This window comes from Convolutriloba macropyga, unplaced genomic scaffold (assembly GCF_964194025.1).
Source record: "Convolutriloba macropyga unplaced genomic scaffold, txConMacr16.3 SCAFFOLD_511, whole genome shotgun sequence".
NCBI lineage: Eukaryota > Metazoa > Xenacoelomorpha > Acoela > Convolutidae > Convolutriloba > Convolutriloba macropyga.
In genome coordinates, this window is record NW_027451136.1 from 90489 (window position 1) to 101410 (window position 10922).

Consider the following 10922-nt stretch of genomic DNA (forward strand, 5'->3'; position numbering starts at 1 on the left):
TCTTCTTACAGAGCAGGCAAAATTTTCTTTGCTCATGTTTATCAAGAGAAGTTGATATGATTAACTTTTGCCAGATAAACGCAAGCTCTTGCATTTCCATAAGCAATTGAAAAGCAACCTCCAATTGCAACTGGCATTTTTAGCAGCCCAGCCCGACCGAGCCCACTAACAAAAATAGATTGAGTTTACAACTTAAGAATGATCTATGCCTAAGAAATGATCTATGAATGATCTATGCCTAAGAAAGAGGCCTAAGAATGATCTATGATACAATTAGCCTGAAAATTAGCCTGAAGACCTTTGAATACATTTTGCCAAATGTTAATAAATTGGCTGACTAAACTTACACTTGCTCCTCCTCATGTGATTTTTCATTATGGTGCAAATAGTGCACTTTTTAAACGAGGCAATTTTTTGGGGCCCTTTTGTGGACAGCAGTGACAATAACTTCTCAAATAATTTAACTTTACTTCAATGATGTCCTCGGTGAAAAATTGTTAAGTTAGCCCTACTTATGAGATCACAGTTCAATCGCAATTGCTCGACAGTGCAATTGCAAACAACTCACAAAAGATCGATAATTACTCGTATTTGTGATATGAGGCTGTGATCCTTCCTATATTTACAATTAGTCGCACCACTTTTTATCCACTAAATTATTTCCATACCTGCAGACATCTATTCGGTCATATTTATAAATAGGGATATATAGGCATAATAAATTTATAAATAGGTTTATTTATAAATAGGCATAAATAGACAAAATTTTATAAATAGCTATATTTATAAATAGGCATAAATAGGCAGTATTTATAAAACCTCTGGATACCATTATATTCCGAGTGATTGTCGAGCAGTTGAAATTGCGCTGTGATCCTATATTTACGATTGCTGTACATCTTTCAATACTTTTGCTAAAAATGGTGTATATATAAGCGGATAACCCATGTTTACGCTAGAAAATTTATTAAAAATTTGGCTGCTCTTCATGAATAGAAGTTTAGCTCCGATTTTTTTTTTGGATACCATTTTTTATGTTTCTTTCATCTCAATGATTTCAGAAAAACTTTCACGGGTTTTAAAGAATATTTAAAAAAAGTTTGTAAAAGTCTATATTCGGCTTTCTTCATTTCAATTAGCTGAAAATATCAACTTAAAATATAGCAGCTGTGATTTAAAATCCTAAAATTTTGTTTGGACAATTGATCGCTGCTTTATGGCTCTGTACAAGGACTTTTTCACTGAATGACTGGGTGCGTATGCGTAGTAAAATAAAGTAGAAAAAATTCCAGAGAAATCAAGGCTAATTTTGGTTTGAATTTTTGGATGGTTTCTGCTAGCGCCACTTAATTAGGCACCCCCATTTATAAATGTCTAAACATATTGTTAAAGCTAAGTAATCGTATACGTGAACATATATGAATAATATGCATTTACTAAAAGCTAGCACAGCTATGGTTTGAAAGTAATACGTATTCAACCAAAATTTGTGGCATATAACGCAAGCATCAAAAAATTCAATTTTAGATGATTTTTGGTGTAATCGGCTACAATAAGGGCTTGATTTTTTAATTTTTTTAAAGAAAGCTGTTCTAAAAGTGCCTTCAATCTACCTAGACACTGTTGTTTCAATGAAATGCAAATATAGCTCTTTCAATTCGGGAAAACTTAGATTTTGGGGAATGCAAATTCAACGGCTATATAGGGCTGGGGGGCGCTTGCAGAAAAAATTCCAATTTTTACAGGGATCTTAAAGCAAAAAATTATCAAATTAAATGTAAAAGTTGAGGAAAACATTTTGAAGACCAGAAACAATGGACTTGGAAAATTTTAATTGTTTTGATACTTGGAAAGTGAAAACCTAACCCAAATATGAATCTGTATGGTATTTAACAACGTATACAAGGAAATCAAGCATTTAAGCAAAATAATTTGTTCATTTCAACTAAATTTCTGTAAGATTTTTGGCTTTTTTGGTTTTTCCTTTATAACTAAACTCTAAGATCAATTTAATTGCCATCTATGTTTTCAGAAATTGCTTTGTCCATTTAGTCAAAAATTTATTCAATCATTATTAATCTTCATACAAAAAAATCAAAAAAAAATTCAATGTTAATCAGCTTGCACAAAGTGATTTTCGAGAAATTAATATAGACATTGTATCAGCACGTTAAATAAATCAAGAATTATAGAAAGTATTGACAGGAAAGCTTTTCAATTTCAATTTAGGAAACGATCTTTTTTTTCGTTAATGTAAAAAAAAAGGAGATGCCGGTCAACTGATTTCTCTAAACATTCATTGACTGACAATTCTGTAAATTTTGTCATAGTTTCAACTTGCTGAAATGAATTCCTACGAATTTACGACAACTTAAACTCAAACGATTGAAGAAGTGGTGTTCTGAAGTGGTGTATCAGTTGCCATGAGCAGTTCTTTCATTACTAACACAAAAACTCAATTCCCAAAACACGAAGTCAATTTTTTGATACTTTAACTGTCATAGTTTGGTTCTATTTAAAAATAAAATTTGATTCTCAACTGTCATTTGGGTAACTTATAGTAAATTGCAATATTAGTCAAAGGTCTATTTAATCCTTGAGAAGAACCTAAACAAAAATAGCCATAAAAGTGCAAAAAAGCCCCTTAATCATAGATTTTGGCAAATTGAGTTATTTCGTGTCACAATAATCCCCGAAAAAGTTTCTTCATAGTTTCTACAGAATTTTAAATTTTAATGACAAAAATTGGCGGAAGATATAGGCACGCTATCAGTAAATATGAAAGAGAAAGAGAAAACGCTTTTGTCGAAGAAGTTTATTTAAGATTTTATTGTCCGTTTTAAAAAAATTGGAGACAGAGCTGTACCTTCAACATATTTGAATAAAATTTTCAATAAATTTACAGATTTTTTTATTTATCAACTGTTCGTATTTAACTTCTTAAAAAACCAAAGACTTACGGAGACTGAAGTCAACTGTCTAAAAGAGTTGAAAACTCTTCGAACCAAATTTTAGTCAATAGCGTAAAATCCAACAATCCAATAAAAAAGAGAAAGTTAAACTTTTGCATGCGTGCATATAAAATCAGCAGCAGCTCTTATTTATAATATTATAGGGAGATTTTAGAAAACGTTCGCGTTTGGAAGCAGTTAAAGTTGATGTACATTTTCCACCTTATTTCGAGAACGCAATGCGTGTGAAAATAATCGTTTAGTCCTCTTCACGACGTTTAATAATTAAGGTGTTGACAATAGATCGATCAAAAACTAGGTCAAGGATTTTAGAAACTGCTGGCAGTAAAATCAAATTAGAGCAGGGCCAGGAATCACGATGGCGTTCAAATTGTGCATTAGAATGTTATTAATGTTTCAAATCAGCGAAGCGCTGCAAAACATCAAGTCATTAGTGTTTTTGAAAAACCATTTTTGTACCCAAGTTTGACTCGCTGAAATTTGCTATAGGCTTGAAAAGTATCAACTCAGTCGAAGTCAATACATCATGAAATTGTTGTTTCCCAACTTCATTTAACACATGTGATCTTTCTGAAATTTCTTCTGGACAATTTCATGAGATTTCCCTTTGCTGGTTGGTTTTATTGGTTGGCTTTAAAAACTATTTGTTGTGAGAATAAATTTGAAAGAAGTAAAAACTGAAAAAGAAAATTTAAAAAATTTAAACTCTTGTTTTTTTTAGTCTGATCAAAGTTACGTCCTAATTAAACCTGTCGCAAGAGCTTGTCGGAGCGGGTCTTATCAAATTGATAAGGACTTTCAGTTTCAAATTATTGATATACAATGTGTCAAAAAATAAGCTAATTCGCTGAAAAAATCAGCTAGTTAGAAATACAATTCTGTCAATAACTGCAAGAGATCAAAAGCAAATAGTGCTAACCAAACTAGAGGCTAAATTTTCATATTCAAACAGCTTGACAGAAAATTATGATAACTGTCTCCGTAACTTCGAAACTAATTTGGTCAAAATTGAGTAAAATTTAACTATCCGATGAGTTGCTTGAAGCATTTTTTGTAAAAAAAAAATAACTAGAACTTTTTCGAAAAGGAATTAAATTTTCACTTGCATACACATACACCTTTTTGGCGGTAAATTTTCACGCAACAAGAAGATTTTGAAAAACATTTGCTTTTTAAAGTAGTGAACGTTAGGGTGCAAAACTGTGCCCGATTTCCTGCCTGTGTATTGTATGAAAAAAAGATAGCTTTCGGTTGCTAAAAGTGTTTATTATTAAAGATGCTGACAGTGATATAATAAAAATTGTGTCAAAGATTTCAAAAAAAACTGCTGGTGGCTAAAACAATTGACCAAGGACAGCAATCAAAATGGCTCTCCAGTAGTGCAATAGAATACTATTAGAATTTCAGATCAGTAAAAAGTCATAATAATTTGACCAATTGAAAATGTTTTTCAAATACGTTTCTGTAAACTCATTTCATCAGAATATATAATAAACTCAAAATAAAGTGTCAGTTCTTTCAAATTTTTGCCTAAAAAGTTGATGTTTCTATACCCCAGTGGACAGATAACTTTTTCTGTTCTCACCTCCTTTTCGATTGCTTTTTCTGCGTTTTTTTGCAGTTTTTGATTTGCAGGTATCTCATATAGGAATAACGAAATGAGTTCCTTGCACTGAAACTTTGTGATATGATTGGGAGCGAAAAAAACCACGCATCTTTTCAACAATTTTTGAGTAGTCCTTGCAAAATTAGGTTTTGACAATATTGTGTTTCTGGTGAACATTTGCATGGAACCCTCAAGCACTTTGAGCACTGGAACCCTCAAGCACTGGAACCCATCGCTAAAAACAAAAACAACTTTTTCGTTAGATTTTTCGTTTATTCAAAAGCGGTTCAGTTTTGCAAAACGCATTAAGACATACAGAGTTTGAAAGACATGGAATTGGTTTAGAATTTGTCAATAGGTTCTTACTGACAAGAGCAATGAAAAATGCACAAAAATGAATTAAGTCAAAAAAGGAATTTTGTTTTTACTAGGGTCAAAATTGACTCCACGTTGAACTACAAATAAAACTAAAATGTACTAAGCTGTTGGAATTTCACGTTTCTATTCCTCTATACTTTAACAGTTTTTTACCCGGGGTTGAGGAACTTTCTGAAATTTATCAAAGAAATGCCCCGAAAGTTCATTTCCTGCAGCTTTAGAGCAACTTAGAGTGATATTATTAAGGGCTTTGAGCTGATTTGAAATTTTTGCCGGCACTTTCGGGAAAATTCAGCGCTCTTCTTACAAAACACCTCAACCAGGGTAAATATATACGTTCAACACTGAGTTTCAAGCTCAAAAAACTGTCAGCAGAGTATTTTATTATATCATTTCTACTTCACAGGCACCACAGTGTTTTTGATCAATTTTCTATACGCCTTGCTGAGCGTTAGACATATTATATCAGAAGCTAAGAAACACAACTCATAGGAGGTCACCAAACTAGCTCCGATGAATAGTCCTCCTAGTCCTCCGAATGCAGAGATAGTGTCAATGAATGAGTACTTGAGAGTGGTGACAATAGTGGTATGAGTGAGAGTAGAGAAGTGTATGTTCAACTCAACTCCATTCTGTCTGAGGTATTCGTAGCTGTACTTGGATCTGTTCACTTGTAGAGATCCACTCTTATAAGCATTGCTGCTGGGGAACTTGGCCATGCTGAGAGCCCTTTCGTTATAGTTGTAAGTGCATTGTGGTCTGCATTTGAGGTAGCAAGCCTCTGAGCACAGCAAAAAGTATTTTAATGGAGAGAAAATGAACTAAGTGAAAATCAAACTACCGGTACCGATCCTCCAGATAGATGCGAGCGGGGGAGCAGTGTAACTCAAGGGAACCTAGCAGTGCTGGATCAGAATTTTATATGTCCCTTTTTTACGGTTGACAGAGTAACCCAGAGTAATCTTTGACAGGAGAGCTTCCGAAGCAGCCCTACTTTTGAACTACGCTTTACAGATATGTTGCGCTATGATACATCCCTCCGAGCAGACACTGAATCTACACCGGGCCTTTTCTTGCCAGAGCAGCATCAAGAATATGCCCACCTTGGGGCTATTATTAGCAGAATTTATCCCAAAGAAAGTCGACCAAAGATGAGTCAGTCTCTCAAAACAAAAATTGACAAGGAGGTTTGATATCAGAGACCCTAGACATGGGGTCCCAATCCAAAAAAGTGTGCTCCACACTGTATAACGCTAAAATTGTACCAAACCTAACAGAGTTATTGAAGGCTTGGGTCATTGCTCTGGGGTCGTTCTGTAAAGAATAATTCCAAAATAGGACTGCTCTAGAATTTCCCTTCTGAAGGGTAAATCCAAGGTTACTCTTTCAAACGTAGAAGGGGGAAGTTTAAGAATCTGATCCAGACCTGTTCGTTTATTTAGAGTGCTGTGCTCCAGCTCTGATCTACTCTAGAGTATCGATGCGTGTAAAACTATTACCAATCAGCTTCATATGTTAAATTGCCTGTTTTATAGAGTAATTTTAATAAAAATTTTAAATTATGTTTGTTTTGCTAATTTTACATGCATTGCGCATAATCTTCACACATTTAGCAAGTCATATCTTCAATAAAATGAGAAGCGTGCTCACGAAAATAGAGAAAAAACTTGACGGGTGACATAAAGTTTTCCCTCCTGTTAAAATATCGCCAAACTCGGGCTAAGATTTGCATAGCGGTTTTATAATTTTATCGACAACTTTGATTTCTCGTGCTCCTTCTTTATTTAATGTCGCTCTTGGCAAGTCAGCAAGATATCGCCTTTAAAAATTCTGCGTAAAATGTCTCCAATGATTATTTACCAATTCAAATAAAAGTATAACAAGAAATCGACTTTTATATTAAAGAAAATATCAAAACAGTTTGCCAAGAAAAATATGGGATTTCAACCTCTAATTCTGTTAACTGTATAGTTATATTTTTCAGCGACTGCCGCAGAAATCTTTAGTTGACACATAGCGTCGGTAGCGTGGGCCAACAATTTCTCCCTGGGCACAAAATTTGTTTTTTTTCCTTAAATAAAAGAATGCTTGTTTTTGCAATGGAAACTATTGCCAAAAAATAATTACAAAAAAACATTAGCTATCACATTTTATATATATATATATATATATATATATATATATATATATATATATAATTTTTATATAAATGTGAAAGAAATACGGATGGAATAGATGATAGCACATATTAAAAGTCATTTCATATCGGAGGAAAAAAAGAATCAAATTCCGCAAAGGCGTAGTAGATGTTCTGATTTAGCCAAACGAGTCAAAAGAAAATGTATGCTATCTTTTTTGCAAAATTAAGACAAAAACGTTACGCTGTGATCAAACTTAAAAATGATTTTTTTGAAGATTAGAAAGCTATACCTTTCTTTTTTTCTCATACTATTGCAAAATGTTGCGAGTATTTTGAAAAGTTGGCAAAATATAAAATGCACAACTTCATGGGTTTTTTTAGATACATGCAGTGTTTTATTTTGCAAACACTTTTCTATATATCGAACTTTAGAATTCAAAATGAGCAAGAAAAAACATCGATTTCTAAAATAAATAACAAATTTCAAAGCCATTTTATAATCAATGAAAGTTTAGGTATCAATCATCTCAGCAGTCCTTCCTCAATGCAAACAATGGACTGATATGTCTAAAAAAATGAAAAAAAAAACACACTTCAAAAACATTTGCCGAAATAATTTTTGAACTCGGACTATAATTTTTTGAACTCCCGGCGAATAATTCGCGGAATCCTTGAGGTCGATCATTTACCACCATATTATCCAAACAACTGATGATGAATCCGATAAGCTTGAAGCGATTGAGTGGAAACGCATGCCAAGTCAAATTGTATTTATATTGCCTATTTATCGGTCGTATAAATTAAAAAGTGGATTTAAATGAAATTGGAAAAAATTGTCTGTGAGGTACAGATGCTCCATCGAGTTGATTATTTCAGTGCTTATTTTACATAAAATGCTGAAAACTTGCTTTCGCTTATGACAAATTACTTTGAGCAATCTATTTAACCCATTCATACTTGCTCATTTATGTAATTTTGATTAGTATCCCTAAAAGACGTATCAAACAGAAAACAAGCTTGTTCCTATATGGCGTCAATCGCTATGCTCTAAGCTACTGATATCAAATGAAGAAACTAATGATGCAAAACTTATAGAAAAGATCTGTTTTTCATTGGAATCATACTAGGGCATATATGATTTCTTAGCAGCTATTCAGAGATCACACCAAAAATTTTTAATGACGAAAACATCGGAAAAGTCAATAGTAAATGTCAGGAGCTATAAACTAAGACAAAATTAGCACTAGAATTTGTAACAGAGCAAAAAGCAAGATTTTTTGGACTCATACTAAGTCCTAAATGATTTGTATGAATTCTTTGTACATAAGAAAGATCGAAAATATTCATTAAACAAAATAGAAAAAACCAAACTTGGCTTCTGAAAAATCTAATAATACGTAAAGAGAGAAAAAATCACAGTTTAAACAAACCAACAAAAAACCTTGATACAAATCAAGTCTCAACTAAAGTTTCTAAACCCATTTTCATAATATGGTCACGGTGTGGGTCTAACTAACAAAAAGGACGTTTTGCTTTGTTTTACTTAACAAGCATGTCACCACAAAATCCTCAGCAGAATACATCATGGTATAGTTTACCGGTTTTGGTTGACAAAGGATGAATACTTTTTGCTCAGAAATGTAAAAACAAAATGCTCAAATCATTCATAGTGCGAAACATTAATGATGGAAAAAAATAACTGGTTCCACTTACTATGTCTTAGCCTTTGTCCCCACATTGGAGGAATGGAGGTATTATCTTTTGGAAACTCTGAACAATTGTTTTTGTTTACGACCCAATGCAAAATCCCCCACTAAGATTTTCAAGATCTTGGAAAAATCACGTAACCGTTCACTGCAAAGCTGTTAATAATATTTTCATCCGGATTTTGCCAAACACGTTCAGAGCCATTATTATTTAATTGGCAAAACTTGTCTAAATAGTTTAATAAAAACCAGCGATTATTTAGGAAATGTGACACCTTCAGTCAACGATTTACTGGGTCATATATGATTTCATCGGTTCCACAGCAGCGTCGTTAAATGATTTCTTTGGTTTCATACTAGGATTATATTTGAGATCTTTCATCTCATGCTCGGACCACAAACTTTATTCAGCATAGTTCTTGCGTTTCATGAAGGTTAATCTATGATTTGTTTGACCTCCAGCGTGAGTTTAGATGTAAAAACTTAGATCGCATACAGGGGATGATTTCCTTTGTTTCACAGTAGGATTTTGCAATCCGATAAATCGAGGAGAACGCTCAGTCTGATTTCATATTCGATCCTTGTTTGAACAAGTTAATCGGAAAAAACTCTTTGATCTTGTTTGTTGTTTTGTAGATGTTAAACAAGCTTGTTGATATGTACATGTTAAACATTTTTTTTGCATTTGTTATTATGTCAAATAGAAGGGAAATCTCGAAGCTCAAAGTTTCGTTAGTTTTCTACTTCTGGAAAAACTTTTCTTTGTGTGTGTACCTATAGATAAATGTTTGTAGTTTTTTTTCTTGTAGAAACCATTTTTCTCATTTTATGCTCTAGAAAATCCCTTATTTCTTACCTCTAGCCTTGTCCAGCTCGTAGGAGCAGAAGAGCGTGTCAAATTCACTGCATGCCAATGTGTCTTCAGTTTTGGGTAGAATAGAGTCTACCCTAGTACAGTTGCATGCATCTTTCACTAGCACATCAAAGCACTCAGAGACACAGTGCAAGTAAAGGTAGCCCAGTTGAGGAAAGAACGACAGGTGACCAATTTCACCTGAAAAAGATAGAATGGTAGGAACATTTAGATGCATGTGATATCTAGGTCCAGACTGAGGTGACCTCTATGTCACAAAAGCTGGTTGGTTTGTTCCAGTAGTTGTGTAATGCTTTGCACATTTTTATCGTTAAAGTTGTCAAATGAAAAATTTACTAGAATTCTTTTAAAAACAGTACTCATCTATAATGTCTATAATGCAAAAACAAACTGTTGGGGTTCCTATTGTTTAGAAAAATGACGTAACTCCTCAAATAATAAACTAAAATAATACTTTGTTTCCTATTTTTTGAAATATTCTACTTTAAACAGTTTGTATTTTTCTTCTTTCATCTGCCAACTTGTGGTTTTTCTACCGTATGCTATTGTAGCAACAAGTTAAGCGGAAAAATTAAATAGAATTTGATTTTATTTGGTTTCCTATGACTTTTAATTGAAATAGACGAAATGTTTAGGCAAATGTGAGTTTCAACAGAGATTGATTTGCTCAAAAAGGGAAGTCAGTAATCAGTCCATTTATACTTTGTTTTGAAGAACTTGATCACTCATTGTCTATTTGGCTTCAGGTGATTGTTTTAAGCGTTTGTTAATTAATGGGGAATTTCCTCATTTTCATTATTTTTGGCTTAGGTTAATGAAGAAAGTAGCATTTAATCGTATGGATAGTAGGTGAAGTTTCAAAAATGGACGTACTAAAATATAGAATTTTCAATCAATCTAACATTGTAACTTTATGCGTTTAACTAGCCTGACTTCAAGGAAGCCAAATTCTACATTATATAGTTTACCGTTTCTCGACATGCCTTAGTGGCCCGTGGGATTTGGTGTGAATCTATCGCAGCCGAAGTTGAGTTTAGTTTAACCCAATACATAATTTTTGGTTCAAAGCGATTTCTGTACAAATGTACGTTAAAACTAAAGCTAATTTTAAAACATTGAGAATTTGTTGAGCAATTGGCCAATCCGAAAGCGGGGGAAAATTTTTTCTCATTTGTGATTGAAAAGCAAAAGAATCTATTCTTTGTTACGTCCGCCATTTCACTAGCGATTGGATAATTGGAGAGTT

At 33.2% G+C, this 10922-nt stretch overlaps 1 protein-coding gene across 1 annotated transcript in view; it reads right to left on the reverse strand.

Moving 5' to 3' along the window:
- Positions 1-5351: 5351 nt before the first annotated feature.
- LOC142356425 (uncharacterized) overlaps positions 5352-10922 on the reverse strand; it is a gene marked incomplete at its 5' end in the record, with an annotated part of 18016 nt that continues 12445 nt past the window's right edge. The window contains 2 exons of the mRNA XM_075408338.1: positions 5352-5737; positions 9659-9856. Of these exons, the coding sequence (XP_075264453.1) occupies positions 5352-5737; positions 9659-9856 (584 nt within the window). The remainder of the gene's footprint in view (positions 5738-9658; positions 9857-10922) is intronic.